Source organism: Vanessa cardui, chromosome 27 (assembly GCF_905220365.1).
Source record: "Vanessa cardui chromosome 27, ilVanCard2.1, whole genome shotgun sequence".
Taxonomy (NCBI): Eukaryota; Metazoa; Arthropoda; class Insecta; order Lepidoptera; family Nymphalidae; genus Vanessa; species Vanessa cardui.
The window spans coordinates 3,048,577-3,064,669 of NC_061149.1; the positions used below are offsets into that span (position 1 = coordinate 3,048,577).

General features: G+C 33.3%; 2 protein-coding genes across 4 annotated transcripts in view; one reads left to right on the plus strand and one right to left on the minus strand.

Moving 5' to 3' along the window:
- The window catches only part of LOC124541216 (PTB domain-containing adapter protein ced-6), a 94,015-nt gene that overhangs the window by 66,651 nt on the left and 11,271 nt on the right, over window positions 1-16,093 (minus strand). The gene's annotated exons all lie outside the window — the stretch shown is intronic.
- On the plus strand, window positions 12,839-14,503 carry LOC124541219. Of its 2 annotated transcripts, none has more exons than XM_047119094.1 (6): window positions 12,839-12,973; window positions 13,070-13,179; window positions 13,310-13,541; window positions 13,657-13,707; window positions 14,087-14,227; window positions 14,308-14,503. In XM_047119094.1, the coding sequence occupies exons 1-6, from the start codon at window positions 12,920-12,922 to the stop codon at window positions 14,482-14,484; spliced, it is 765 nt and encodes a 254-aa protein (XP_046975050.1). In that variant the 5' UTR covers window positions 12,839-12,919; the 3' UTR covers window positions 14,485-14,503. The 2 variants fall into 2 exon arrangements, with proteins under 2 accessions (XP_046975050.1, XP_046975051.1); XM_047119095.1 differs by adding an exon at window positions 13,803-13,851 and having other exon boundaries at window positions 12,841-12,973; window positions 14,087-14,503.

The window sequence follows — 16,093 nt, forward strand, 5'->3', positions numbered from 1 at the left end:
GAATCTTGTAAAATCTTTGCTGGTACACGTGACCCAATTTACAGAGCCGTAGGGATATGGAACCTTTTTTTAACGCTGAACGCGTAAAAAAGGCTCAAATAAATAATTCAATATAGAAGTATTACACCATCTTATTGATGGTCAATTGAAACGGTACCACCGGTTCGGAAAAGAAAATACCCTGAGAAGAACCGGCGTAAGAAACTCAGCGTTCCGGCGAGACCCACAAAGATGGTTTCCTAGACTAAGCCCCGGTTCACCGGAACACGCCTAGGGCCGATGTATGTATATATGACACATACAGATGATATACAGGTTGCCTCAAGATGTTTTCCTTCACCAAAGAGTAAGGGATAATTTTTTTATACATCAAACGCTTAAACATGAAAGTTCAGAGTTGCTTATCTGAGTTTCAACCCGCAAACATAGGTTAACTTCAGTTAAAAACATAAGTAGGTATATTTATTAATGCAGAAGGTTCATATTGATATATATAATTATATGTGTAACGTCATCAGCGCCATCTAGTTCAAATAATAACAACTAAACATGTTATCAAGGTCGCGACCTTCTAAACACAGAGCGCTAATGTTTGAAAACATTATTTTTTGTTTAAAAACAAACCGTTTGTACGTATTTCAATAATAAGCGTTTTCTAATACGCTTATCATTCTGACATGTGATATTTATAGCAAGTATTGGTATTGAAATGTTCTTTTTTTAAATAACTGTCAAAGGAAGTCATTGAAAAGAAGATTCGTTTTAAATATTTTTTTTTTAAATAGTTGCTAATTTTTGAACAAGGATTTTATTCGCAATGACTCTTGAGGTTAGGGATTTCAAAGGACTTCTATGCGTAAAATATGATTTACGAAGGTATCTACTATTTATCTATTCATTTTATTTAAACTTATTAACCGTGTTAAAATAGTTATTGTTATAAAATGTTAAGTATTCGTTCAAATTGATTGGTGATACGTCTGTGTGTCTAGGTAGGTAGGGTAGGTATACAGCACACTACCTTACATTCAGCAAGCGACAAAGCCCCGGTATAAAATACTTTATATCCTTAATATCAGACTAAACTGGTCACACTTTCTTCACTACGTGAGCGGGGTATCAAGCTCTGTCTATAATTGGTCAACCATAATGTTACTTTCCCCTTTGACTTTCCTTTTGTTTTCTAATTATACACACTATGCCTAATGTTTCATTAGGCTGAATACAATTCAATACTAAACTAAATAGCTTAGGCTGAATAGGGATGAATCATCAATTAAAAAATAAAATTGACATTGACATTTCTGTCAATACGATGATGACATTTATCTTTTTTTTAGGTAATAGCTATGCAAAGAATACAATTTAAATATTGATGAGGTCTGTTATTTCTGTTATCATACTATTATTTTTATATTATACAATAGTTTTATTATACAGTAGTTTAAAGCATGCAATAAATAAGGCTGTTACTTAACATTACTTTAAAATACTTTAACTTTACTCAAAAAAATGAGCTTCAATATTTTGTAAGTAGTATTTCTTCGTTGTTTTATTTATTTATAATATATTATGAATAAGTGAAAGTAGGCAAATGCAAATTAGACGGCATAATGGTTCGTACCTTTTATAAATAAAAATGCGTTACGATTTCCCAAATATATAATGAAAACAATAAGAAAAGATTTAATACAATCGAATTATATCATAACATAAATGATTCATTGTTTTTTTTTTAATTAGCATTTATAAAAAAGCTTACAGTGTTTTGATTAATTCTGAAGAATTTTTTTTTTAAGAAATGTCTTTATTTTCATGTAGCCCTTGACTTTAATTATTTAAAATAAAAAAAAAAATAGAGCTGTATATTTCAAATTCACTTCTTTAAAGTTTAATATTTAACTTAATGGATCAAGTTTGATTTTTCAATTCAATTCAATTTAATTCTTAGTTTAATGGATTTTTAAGCGATGTTAAATGAACTGTCATTAATTGACAGATTAGACGGGAGGAAACGAAATAATAATTAAAACCATACGTCCGGCTTTCATAATATGATAATTCATAATTTATTTTTACATTAATTATAAACGTTCAGTCAATCAAAAGTCAAAAATTTACCACCGTTTCGAAATTTAACTGAGCAATTGAGAAGAACCGGCGAAAGAAACTTAGCGGAATCTATTTTTTTTTAATTTCATGTTCATATACAATAACAAACATACAACAAAAACAACAATAGCCAGTAAATTCCCACTGCTGGGCTCAAGGCCTCCTCGCCCTTTGAGGAGAAGGTTTGGAACATATTCCACCACGCTGTTCCAATGCGGGTTGGTGGAATAGACATGTGGCAGAATTTCTATGAAATTTGTCACATGCAGGTTTCCTCACGATGTTTTCCTTCACCGCTGAGCACGAGATGAATTATAAAGACATATTAAGCACATGAATCAGCGGTGCTTGCCTGGGTTCGAACCCGCAATCATCGGTTAAGATGCACGCGTTCTAACCACTGGGCCATCTCGACTCATACAAACAACAAACAAACATATTTTTGTTATTTCAAACAGCCTGGAAGCGATCATCTCATTCCCAAGGTGTGCAGTCAACTAGATTAGTGTTGTAATATCCTTTAGCACACAAACGCTCTTTAACGATTCTTTTGAATTTTCTAATTGAATATTGTTGAACAGTTTCTGGAATCCTGTTCTAATAAGGTAAGTACATTGCCCCAAAAAAGAGTTACTTACCAAAAAGTTTATTCTTGTTGCTATACATTCCTTTTTCCATTCCTAATACAAAACCCATGCAATATATAATATTATATTTCTCCTTCATTTTATATATAACAAAGATTTATACAAACTCAAATATAATAATATTATAATATACAAAATCACTCAAACAGTACAAAATATGAAAATATTTCAGTTTTTAATTTGTAATAAGAAACAACGTTGCACGAAATCGGCCAAGGGTTTATCTTTATAATTTAGATCTGAGTAGGGTTGTCATCACTTCATATGTCGTAATCTATGGCAAGATGGCGCCTGTTAGTCGATAAACTGATTTCGATATTACTTTTTTTATATAACCTTAAACAGCGGCGGCCTTACCCATTGCGAGGCTCAGGGCGATAGGTCTTTGCGAGGCCCTTTGGCCTACGAAAAAGTACCTACCTATGTGATGCGAAAGTTGGTCTGGTTTTTTGATAGGTAATCGTTTTGTTTGGTAAGAAATGCTAAAGTTGTAATAATAAATAAATGTTGAGTTTTAAAATATTTTACTTACATTGAGAGATTTACAAAATTACAATAATCTAACGAATGAGCTACGTCATTTTCGATTGACAGAATAGCAAGAGCTGAAAGTCGATCTTGTGTCATTGAATTTCTTAAATATGTTTTAAAAATTTTGAGCCTCGAAAAACTCCTTTCAGCAGACGCAACCGTAACAGGTGTTGTGGCAATGATCTTTTTTTTTACATATTTATATGGAATAGGCGTTTGTCTTCCATCTCACCTGATGGAAAGTGTAGATGAAGACGAGGGGGTTCACGCCCATCCAAAAGAAACCTGTTCACTCTACTCTTAAAGGCTCCGGAGTTCAATTTATCAGGAAAAAATAGACGCAGGCAGGTCTTTCCAAATCTTAGCGACTCTTACCAAAAACGAGTTGACAAATCGTTTAGTTCGACTTTTGGGTATGTCAACAATGAATGGATGAAACTTTTGTCTGCGCCTAGATGTCCGATAAAGGAATGGAGATGGTTCTATCAGTTCAAAAAGAGCCTTCGAGCACTCTCCAAAGTGCATCTTATAAAAAACCGCTAAGCTGGCCACTCGGCGACGATGCTCAAGGGTGTGCAGTCTGCTATTTGAGAGCTTTTCGTCGTTAATTAACCTACGGGCTCTTCGGTCAACTGAGTCCAAAGCTTCCAGATGATATTTGGCTGCACCGTCTAAGAGATGACTGCAGTACTCCATGCATGATCGAACTTGTGCAGTGTAAAGATTAAGCAGCTGTTCAGAGCTGAAGTACCGCCGAACTTTTGAAAGGATTGAAATTTTCTTGGATGCCGCTTGTGCCATAGACTCGATTTGTTGGCCAAAGTTGAGTTTAGAGGTGATGGTAATACCTACAAGCCCTAGATGGTCTGTGATCAGTAAGGGTACATCTTCGAAGGTGGGTGTTAAATCGAAGTTACTCTTTTTTGCGGAGAAAAGACACGCTTATGTTTTGGAAGGGTTGAAATGGACAAGATTGGCGTCACCCACTGCAAAGTCACGTTTACCCGTTCAATCATGGACTCTCAAGGACCGTATTTCATCTGGACTGGCTCGCGAGTTGGACATGTACCTCTCAACTACAGTGCTGTCATCGGCGTAGCTAATAATACCGGGTGTTAGAAGATCGTTTATGTGCAGCAGAAACAAGGTAGCAGAGAGAACAGATCCCTGAAGTACCCCAGCATTGATTGCCGTTAGATCGGAAGAAGAGCCATCCAAGACAACTCGAATCGATCGTTCTCTCAGGAAATCACATATCTAGTCACAGAGCTCTTTTTGGTGTATTTTAACGGCGTTCATTTTAGGACCAAACGGAGGTAACTGAGGTGGACGCTTGCCATTGCTATCCAGACGAGAATACTCCGCGAAGAGATTGGCAAAAAAATTTGCTTTCTCCTTAGCGGTGTGGGCCAGGGATCCGTCAGGTTTGCGGAGAGGAGGCAGCGAAGAGCGACAGAAGTTTTTCTCAACCGCTGAGGAAAAAGAAGCTAATTTTCCCCCTATACGGCTAATGTGGTCAAAATGAGCTTTGCTTATCGCTTTTTTACAATATTCAGTAGCTGCGTTGTATTTTTTCTTCTTAGACTGAAGGTCCAATGCTTTGCTTTTACGAGCATCAACCCAAGACAAATAGGCTTCATGCTTACGCTTTTCAGCTGAGAGACATTCAGCATTATACCAAGGGCGAGCTTTGGTCTCAAGGGATACTTCAGCAAAAGGAATAAAATACTCCATAGCTTGATAAGTCACACTGGAGACAGCATCTGCGCAGCACGATGGATCTTTAGAAGAAAAACAGACCTGTTTCCAACAATAAGAAGCGAAAAAATGACGCATCTCGTCCCAATCCGCCAACTTGTATCTCCACACTCGCCTAGTGCCTTTGGGGCTAGTGTCAAGAGGCGAGTACACACACACACATTGTGTGACACAGATTTTACCACACAATGATCCGATGTTCCGAGTGGTGGTGAAACGGAAACCGAATATCTGTCGGGATCGGTTGTCAGCAGAAGGTCTAGGCAATACTCAGTGTGGCCCACGATACCTGGAATACGAGTGGGTTCGTGGACGAGCTGGGAGAGGCCATAATATATTGCAAATTTATAGACCTCTCTTCCAGCGTGGTTAGTATCTCTATAAGGGTACAGCCACTCAGAAACAGAACAATTTCGCAGAACTATTTTGATAGTGGGGTAAACTTCAGTTTACATTATTATTTGTTTTCTATTATGTATTTCAGCACCGAGATAATGTCATCGTTTCCTTCATACACAAAATCAGGAACAAAATCAAAAGTCTTAAATAAATAAAAATATAGTAAGAAAATTTATTTCTTTGGTGCATGAAGGGACCTCGCCTCGCGCGAGGCCCCTTCAAGCGCGAGGCCCCGGGCGATTGCCCTGTTCGCCACCCCCTAAGGCCGCCACTGACCTTAAATTATGACAACAGAGTAAATTGTTCACAGGTATTGTTACCAGGGATTATGCCATAGATAGAGATGTCCTGGGTTCAAGCCTCAGGTAACATTATTCCTTTTTTTTGTCGAATAATATCTCCGAAGCAACGTCGAGCCTGGACATTAGTTATGTGTACATTTCCATGCATCAGAAAGCACGGAAGCATTTTGCTCCTGCCCCATAGCGCTCATGTATACTATACATGTGAGAATTTTTTAACTTTGCCGTTTCATAAATTTAAATCATTTGTTAAAAATACATTAGTAAAGAAGGCATATTATTTATATTTAAATGTAGTAAAAGAGTAACTAACGAGCTTCTTCTCGGTAGAATCTACTTTCCGAACCGTTTGTAGCTTTACTTAATTTAGTTGTTAAATGACGATTCAAAAGTGCATGTAAAAGTCTACTTGAATAAAGTATATTTTGATTTTTATATGTCTGCGTAGTTAGATAGTCTTCCTTGACTTGACCTTGGCCCCATCAGTAGGACAAGCAAAAATAAAAAAAAATATGACAGTTAAAACGTCAAATGAACATTTAAATAAGTAGGTACGAATTTATGTGTCTGTTTGCTAAAAGTCAAACTCAACAATAGACATATACATATTACACTTTTTTTATCTATATGCAGTTTTTTTAATTGTAAATTGCTGACGAAAAATTTTTAATTAATGTTTAAATTAAAGTTGGTTGTCTTTTTTCTACGCACAGAATTAAATTAATAATTGTAAATAAATTATCAGGAAAAATTTTATTTCCTAAAAAATATGACATAAAATGTGTCATGCTACTTAAAATAATTCTTAAATCATTCATAACCTAAATATTAAAAAAAAAATTCAATCAAGGAACGTTCCAAATTCAAAATCCATTATCTTTCGTATTGCCGGCCCTAGCCGTAGCTACCTAAGCAGTGATATCATACAAGATCCCTTCTCCACTTGACTACTTAAACGTCCTTCGTTTAACAGAAACTCATTCAAACATGCTTTTGTTAAGCTATAACCCATCATACTTATTGCGTTGCCTATTTTCGTTCAGAAACTATAACATTATTACGTTAAATAATTCTGGAACTAAAGTTACAGTATTATGATTTAAAAATAGTAAAATGAATTATTTAGAATATATTTATGTGTAGGTATAAAAATAAAGGCTTGAATTTTTTTATAAAATCTGATAGGTGCTCGGGCAAAGTTACCTTTGCCTAAAGACATTGGCAGTGTAAAAAAAATAACCATTCTCACACAGCACCAATACGCCACCAACTTTGGGACCAATATTATGTCCCTTGTGACTGTAGTTACGGTGACTTACTCGGGCTTTAAATTGGAATACCAACACTGAGTATTACTTGTATAGAATGTGTGAAATATTGGGTATATAAAAGGCTTGTTAATATTTAGTATATACTCCAAAGAAAAGTGTAACTACAAAATTTATTAACTATAAACCAATGATGCCATTTCATTTAATAAAATAGTGGTACTCGAATAACCTATAATGTGTAAGTACAATACACATTATAAATAATATATACATATATACTTTTTTAATATTCATGTTAGACTAAATTTAAAAGCTCGGGAATCTCGCCATTCTGCCTGTCAGAATAAAATGAGTTAAAAATCAAAATGTTTATAAAAAATAATTGAAGATAAATTAATACATAATTAAAAATACATATAATATATAAATATGTAAAAACAAACCCCACGGATGCTAAGTGTAAAATAATCTTGCAAGAATTTGCAAATCCGTTTGTTAGATCCATAAAATGTCCGAGGTTAGACGTGTCCCTTTCACACCAATTCACACAAACATATAACCATCTCCCTCACACACGACATGAGTTTACCGTTAATCGTTTAGTACATCGACACGGTGTTCATTATTTCTTTAAAGGATTTCTGTTGAATATAGACAAAAGATAAAAGATATAATGATTTATCTACATATATAGCTAACTATCTATTAAGTAAAGACTATAAGTGACCAAATAATAACTCTTGATTGTAATATTAAGTCGAGTGTATAGATTTGGTGCATCATCAAAGCAAAAAAGCACGATCTCCTTTTAGAACTTGATTTAATACAACTTTTTAATAGTATTCATCTATACATGTAATAAAATTGGAGTGTCTGTTTGTAATATAATAGTCCTTTTTACTCAATACACGGTACATATACCAAAATAACATTTTTTACATTTTTTTTGACTGTTCGTTCCGGCTAATCTCTGGAACGGCTGGACCGATGACGGGCCTTTCACTGGCAGATAACTGATATAATAAGGAGTAACTTAGACTACAATATTATTATTTTTTGTTAAATTCAAACGCGTACAAGGTCGCGGGCACAGCTATTTAAGATAATAAACTCGAGAGAGCAAACGTAACAGGTAAAGACTTACCCGTCGTGAGCATTCGCAAGAACTTCACATAACATGAACCGTTTGAAACAATGATGGCGTCTCTTTTGAATATTACTAAAAAACCGTGTTTTCTTTTGTATATTATGTAAGTTATTAAGGAGTTTCACTGCCTTTGTCGGCTTAATTATAAAATCGTAAAACGTTACGTAACCCTATAGTTCTATCTAACGAATTTAATATATTCAATTTTGGAATCGCAATTTCTGTTTTATTCCTTTTTTTTTTAATATAAATGGCGTCTGTTATTGGTCGATCAGTCTTGATATTCAAAAAGGTTTTAAGTGATATGCGATCGAAATTAACCAAGATCTAAGAAGATACAATTATGTAAATAGACGATCATCGTCAGTGTCGTAGCGATGTCAGGAAAGGCCCCGGTCCATAAAAAAATAGGGCCTTCACCCCCTCTTTCCCATCCCTCTTTAAGTAATAATTGATTATTTAAAATTATATATACCAAATAAGAAATCTTGTGGGCAGGGTCGTGAGCGTGAAGCTTAAGGTTTAGTTTAAAGGCCCCCTGAACTCCGGGGCCTTGGTGCACTCCACCACGTGGCCCTACAATAGCTACGCCACTGATCATCGCTGTTTTAATTTATTACATTCTTAAAATTTTACAGAGCTAAGGTGGACAGAATTTATATTGCGAGTTTTGTTCACAGATAACAAAAAAAAAAATATTTTATTTAAAAACAAAATTTAAAACTTAGCTGCAGATTAAGAATAAGATGAAACTAAGAATCATTTTTTGAGTCTTTGAATTTTTATCAAGGAAGATTACAATTTTATAAACGTATGTTTGGGTATAGTGAGTGTTGCTAGAGAAATATTTTGTTGAGTATGTTTAAAAAAAAGTCGCTTTCTCTGCGCCTATATTCCTATGTACGCTAAAGTCTTTATAACTCCGCAACGGATTTTGATGCGAATTTTTTTAATACATACAGTGATTTGAGAGGAAGGTTTTTATATATAATACATGGACAAATTTAGTAAAGAAACACTAATAATTTTAAAGGTTTCCATTGTGATGTCATATTATTGCACGCGTGCGAAGCCGGGGCGTGACGCTAGTTTTTTATATTCCGTTGTTTTTTTTCACGTTTGTGTCAGCAAAGCGGGCGTGTAACACTAGCTATTTTAATAATTTGCTGGCTATTTAATAAAAAGTTTCCACCTTGTGTTGATAAGCATATTGTCATAATAAAATTCGAAATCTGAGTTATATATTTTTGCTCCTGGCAACCCTAAGCATGTACAAACCGAGGCAGACATCTTTAAACGCGTAGGTATATCGATATAATTTTATATTATACGTTTCATGGTAAACTAGATTTCAAATTGGTGTACTTAATGTTGTTATATCATTATATATAATGAATTACTTTTCCGGGAAATCGTAATTCTTACAATTTTTTCTATTTATATAACATCATTTCCTATGTTGAATTTATAAGCGTTGTGTACTTACGAATTTTAAGTGTCAATTATTGGCTGTATGATGTAATACACTTGATTTTTAATAAATTAAAAAACAAAGTTGAATCTTCAACATATCACACTAACTCACATTACAAGCCATTTCTAAAATATATTGTTGGAATAAAACAAGCAAAATATGCGTCAAGTCACGCTACTTCCCTTAAAAAAAAGGGCGGGAGTTTTGCGGTTGACACATTGAGATCGCCAATATAATTATTACAGTGTAATGTGATTATTGATGGTTATTTTTGTTGTAGACTAAATGTTTTTCTTTTGTGGTAGATTGATTGTTATTGTAAATTAAAGATAATTGTTTTAGAGGTTAGCCTTCTTCCTATTCTGGTTTTAAAAATATTTATTTCGTATTCACATATATATTAATCTATTTTATTTTTTTTATTTCTTTAGAAATTTAAAAAATAAACTAAACCGAGAAAAACCTCCATACGCTTTTTGAAAGAAAACATTAAAAAGGTTACATATCCTTAATATAATGTAGATTAATATTTCATTATTACGAGTGTAATAAATATTAATCGTTTAAGCATATCAATACTATGTAGTATGGATATATGTTACAACATAGTTCGAATAGTCTTGACGCTATGTAAGTCAGTTATTTCTATATGCACGTATTTGACATTAAGATAAAGTCGGCTACCCACAGAAGAACATGTAAAGCTACGCATGTGTGCTATGGGCCATTGTTTACATCCAGGGTTGCCAATTGAAAAATATTTACTTGGTGGTAGGGTTTTGTGCAAGCCCGTCTGGGTAGGTACCACCCACTCATCAGTTATTCTACCGCCAAATAACAGTACTCAGTATTGTTGTGTTCCGGTTTGAAGGGCGAGTGAGCCAGTATAACTACAGGCACAAGGGACATAACATCTTAGTTCCCAAGGATGGTGGCACATTGACGATGTAAGGAATAGTTAATATTCCTTACAGCTTCATTGTCTTTGGGTGATGGAAACCACTTACCATCAGGTGGCTCATATGTTCGTCCGCCAACCTATACCATTAAAAAAAAATTCAAATCCAAAATCACTACACAGTAAAAAACAAAGTTGCTTTCTCTGTCCCTCTACGCGTATATATGCTTAATTGTTTAAAACTACGCAACGGATTTTGATGTGATTTTAATAGATAGATTGATTATAGAGGTAGGTTTTTGTATAAAATAATGTATGATATAGCAATGACATTGTCATTTTAGATATTTATATTTCAGATACACTTCTACTTAGTGAACAGTGTAAATTTCATTAAAATCATATAAATATATTTTTAACTTCAGTTCACTGGCTGTTTCTAATTTTAAAGTCGGTTTAATTTCTAAACAAGTATAAGTTATTTAGAACTATAAGCTGGCAACCCTATCAAGTGTTTAAGCTTTATATAGCGCATGCTGTCATTCTTGTTCGTCCATTTGTATGTACCTACTTGCATAGCTCCGAACCGTGGATTGCAGCTTTACCGTGAATGTCCATATTAGGTAAGGCTGAATCACAGAATAACAATAGGGGAAACACGTGCGGCAATCATGCATGATTGTTCCTTAGGCCCTTTCTAATATTAACTTTGCACCCGATGGTTGGTACACCTGGGAACTATTATATACCACAATGGATATCATACCAACTTTCGCAGTTGTCACGGTGTAAGGAGTTTCAACTTATATATACATATGTATATATACTCCTTTTCTTTTAAAAGGAGTATGTATATATAAGTTATGAACCTTCTTTATTTATATGGATGCATTTTTTAACTATAACAAATAATACAGTGATATATTTTTTATAATAAAATATATATTTCGAAACGCATATATTTTAAGAGTTATATAACTTGAAATACCCATATATGTTTTTGTTATTTGTTTTTTATCTGCACCTAAATATTCAAAGTCACAATTTTATAATTATTTTATATCTAATTTGGAGTTGTAATTTAATATACAAAACACATATGATATTACATATATTTCGTCACATTTTATTGAACTACGGTTAGATTATATTTTATTATAATTTAGATTGAATTAATAAGTGTTATGCTTGATCAGAAGTGCATTTCAATGTCATATGTAAGAAACACCTCTGTTTCCGGGATTGAATAAAAATAAATGATTATATTTCAAGAGCCTACATGGCTCAGTGGTTAAAACACGTGCATCTTAACCGATGATTGCGGGTTCAAACCCAAGCAAGCACCACTGAATATTCATGTGCTTAATTTGTGTTTATAATTCATTTTGAGCTCGGCGGTGAAGGAGAACATCGTGACCTGTAACCTGCATGTGTCTAATTTCATAGAAATTCTGCCTGTGTATTTTTTATTTTATTTTATTTATTTTATTTTATTTTATTTGGGAAACAAACAGTGCAATAAGTCTTAATATTAACAAATACAAATTAAATCACAAGCCAATCAAGTTTCCACTCATAAATTAATATACAATATTAGAATAACAAGAAAAAAAGGAGGATATTACAAATTACAATAGCAGCAATTACAATTTTGTTTTAATTTAAAGGATAATTTATATAATTAATAGAATTAAACTAATCTGAGTTTGTCTATAAGATAAACTATGAAAACAATAAGCAATTATCAAGATAATAAACATTAAAATTATAAACATTAAATTAATTATGTAAGATACAAAATTATAAATTAAATTAGTAAATTAATAGAGGCAGCAATTTTAAATTATAACGGATTTAAAAGAATAACAAAAAGTTTATATACCTATATTATTAAATTATACATTATTATTATTATCATTAAGCAATTGCAATATTTTCACTTTCAATTTATTAGCATTATCTACTTCAAACAGATCAATGTTATTAAATTTTTCGTTATAATTATTACATGCACGATTAATAAAAACGTTTTGAGCATATTTACTTCGTGTTAAAGGCACATTAAACAGTAACGGTCTTATTCATAATCAAACACTTATCGAAGGTATAAACCTATATTAGTTAAAACGTCATTTAAGCCTATCAGACGTTCGATAAAAATCTTTATTCATAATCGTTCGATAAACCTCCTATAACTATAATGCTGTTATTGTACATAATATTGCCATTCGGTAAAAAAAATGGTAAAATATGAATGGTAGAAAATAGTTACAACAATTTTTTTACCTGTGGACAGATTCAAATTGAAAAAAATTATCTTTTGACAAACATCGCGTCATTAAATTTAAATGCAACATTGTGAACATTGAAAAAAGTAAAAATGAGCAAAATTAATAAAAGGCAGAGGAGTGAAAATTGGGTAGAAGAAGATAAGGTTAGTGTAACAGTTTTATTATATTCGCAAGTCTGCAATTTTGCACTGTCATTTTCACGCATGCATTTGTAACATTTACTGTTTTTGCTTTTTAAGATCATCTTAATAGATTTGGTGAAGGAGAGAGTGCGTGAAATAGAAAACAAAAACACCGACACTAACTCCAACGCTAAGAAAGTGGTGGCATGGAATGATTTAAAAGAGAGGTGCTTTTTAATCTAATTTTGCTATTATTGTTTTTCTCTATCTCAAACAATATTCATTACTAATAACAGATTTGTTAATTGTTGTATTTTTTAAGAATTACTCTTAAGCATATCCAATGTCTAATTTCAGTTTTAACTGTATGTGCCAAGGAGCTCCACGCACTGTAAACCAATTGAAAGCACAGTGGGGCTTAATGAAAATTAAAGAGAAAAAACGGAAGGCTGAGCAGAGGAAGGAACTTTTTAAAACTGGTGGTGGTCCGCCTCCAGTTAAGGAAGTTCCAACAGAAGACATTGGTAGTTGGCTTCCTAATGAGTTTGTAGTCGACTCCAATGAATTCGACTCTGATAATGTAAATCAGGTAATTTATATTGCATCTTTTCATAGTCTACTATGACAACTATAATCACTCTTTTGCAATTACTTAATTAAGAAATATTATCATGTACTGCAAAATTAAAAATTTATCTTTACAGCACATGTTACTTCCCACTCCCTCCAGTGCAAATTCAAATGATATGGATATGGTAAGTGTAATTAAAAAATGCTTAATATGAATGTAGTGTAATACTGGAATCAATTTTGTTAATTAATTGAATTGATTTAATCAACTTTGTTTTAGAATGACTTTGGAAAAGAAAACAAAACAATTAATAAAATAATTTATTCTAGTAAGCTTGTTCAAGGATTTTTGTTACAGTAATTTTAAAAACTATATTAAGTGAAGCTACCACTGGTTCGGAATGTAGATTCAACTGAGAAGAACCGGCAAGAAACTCAGTAGTTACTCTTTTTCAACATTTATAGTACAAAGTTATAATTATACATAATATATTCTCCCTGCAAAACAAACAGTGATTATACACACAGAAAGTATAATTTATTAAAACATTTACATATTTTCAGATAATTATGAATGTAAACAATGCAGAAGCACCACCTCCTGCAATACCTTCAACAAGCTCTTCAATATTGGATCCACCATCTCCAGAAAAGTCTTCAACATCTCAAATGCTGGGTCCAAAACCTGGAAAAATTAAAAAAAAGGTATATAAAAGTAATTTCATATAAAGAAAAACATGTTGTAATATTTAACTTAGCTTTCAATGTTTGTTTTCTTATTGTAGTGCTTCAGTAAAGGCTGTTCACCGGCAGATGAAGTTGCTGCTTGTGAAATAGAATGCAGGAGGGAACTGCACAGAAAACAAATGCTGAACCAAGACATTGAGACATCTAATTTACAGTTGCAGGGAGAGTTGTTAAAATTAAAAATAGAATACTATAAAAAAAAAATGAATAAATAAATTTTAAACATAAATCTTACTTTGTTTTTTAATCATTTACCTGCAACTAAGAATAAATCTATTCATTAAAGTGCCTTGCAATAAAAGCTTGCAAGATTGCAGCAGTTCTACCTCGCCTATGGTTTGAGTCCATGTTACTCAGCTGTTCAGGTAGCTCTTCAGTACTGAGCTCATAATTGTCCTCCACCACATTTGTATCTTTGTGTGCAATTGCAATATTGTGCAAAACTGCAAGTGCCACAATAGTAGTTTTAACATTGCCAAATTTCATTGGCATGCCATGGAGTAGGCATTGAAAGCGCTGTTTCCAAACACCAAAACAGCGTTCTACAACATTTCTTGTTGCAATGTGTGCCTCATTATAATTCTGTTCAGCATGGTTATGTGGATTTAATATTGGTGTAAACAAATATGGCTCTAGTCTGTATCCAGAGTCACCTAGCAATCTCCCTCTAAACTCCCCTGCTTCAAAGCGTTCCCTTAGGGTGGATTCATTAAATATTCTTGCATCATGAGTGCTTCCTCGCCACCTTGCAACTACATCTCTGATGCGCAGACTAGCATCACAGGTCACCTACAACAATCTTGAATTTAGATTTTATAATATAAAAGAAAAACTTCCTCAATAATAATCATTAACATACATACCTGAACGTTGAGAGAGTAAAATCCTTTCCTGTTTACATAATATTGGGCTAAATCACCACCATGCTTCTTTATTTTTATATGGGTACAATCAATGCAGCCAATTACCGATGGGAAGTTCCTTATTTGGCGGAATTCCATCATCAGCCTCTGCTCTTCTGCAAGAGATGTAGGCATCTTTATATACTCTGATGAATGTTTTGCTAGCGCCCGCGCCACCCTGTTGCATATACGGCTAGTAGTAGCTTGAGATAATCCATGAAGGTCTCCCGCATCTTCTTGAATCTAAAAAACACATTTTGAAACGGGTAAAGAAACATTAATGATGAAAAAGATGAAAAATATTTATTTATAAATTCGCATACCTCACGACGTCCCCAACATCTTATTGCCGTCAATACTTGCAACTCTGGTGAGGTACCACAACCTTTAGCGCTCAGCTTCAAGTCTTCCCGGACTAAATTTATAATAAAAGTAGCCGTTTCTTTTGAAAACCGATATCGTTTTCGAAATTCTTCATCGTCCAAAGAGAATGGATTTCCTCTTGGCCGATACACTTTTCTGCGCCGATTAATGACATAATTTTCAATGATCGCAATAGCTTGTAAGGCTTGCATATTTAAAAAAATACGTAAGAATTACTTTCACAAAAATTGCAATGTTGAATATGATTAGAAATCAAATGTCATTGCAAACGTCAGCTGATCAAAGTCGGCCATTTTCTTGCTAATATACGTTTATCGAAGGTTTGTAGTAGGGTCTTAGCTTGTATAAATCTAAGACACTTTATCGAAGGTTTATCGAACGTTTTAGTGTTATAGAACGATTATGAATAACACTTTTTGACAATCCACTTTTAGCGAGGTTTTAAACCTCCGATAACTTATTATGAATAAGACCGTAAATGTTTACGAGCAGCTAACCTGGGACATCGAAAGTTTACACAATTTAGCAAGTATGGAGA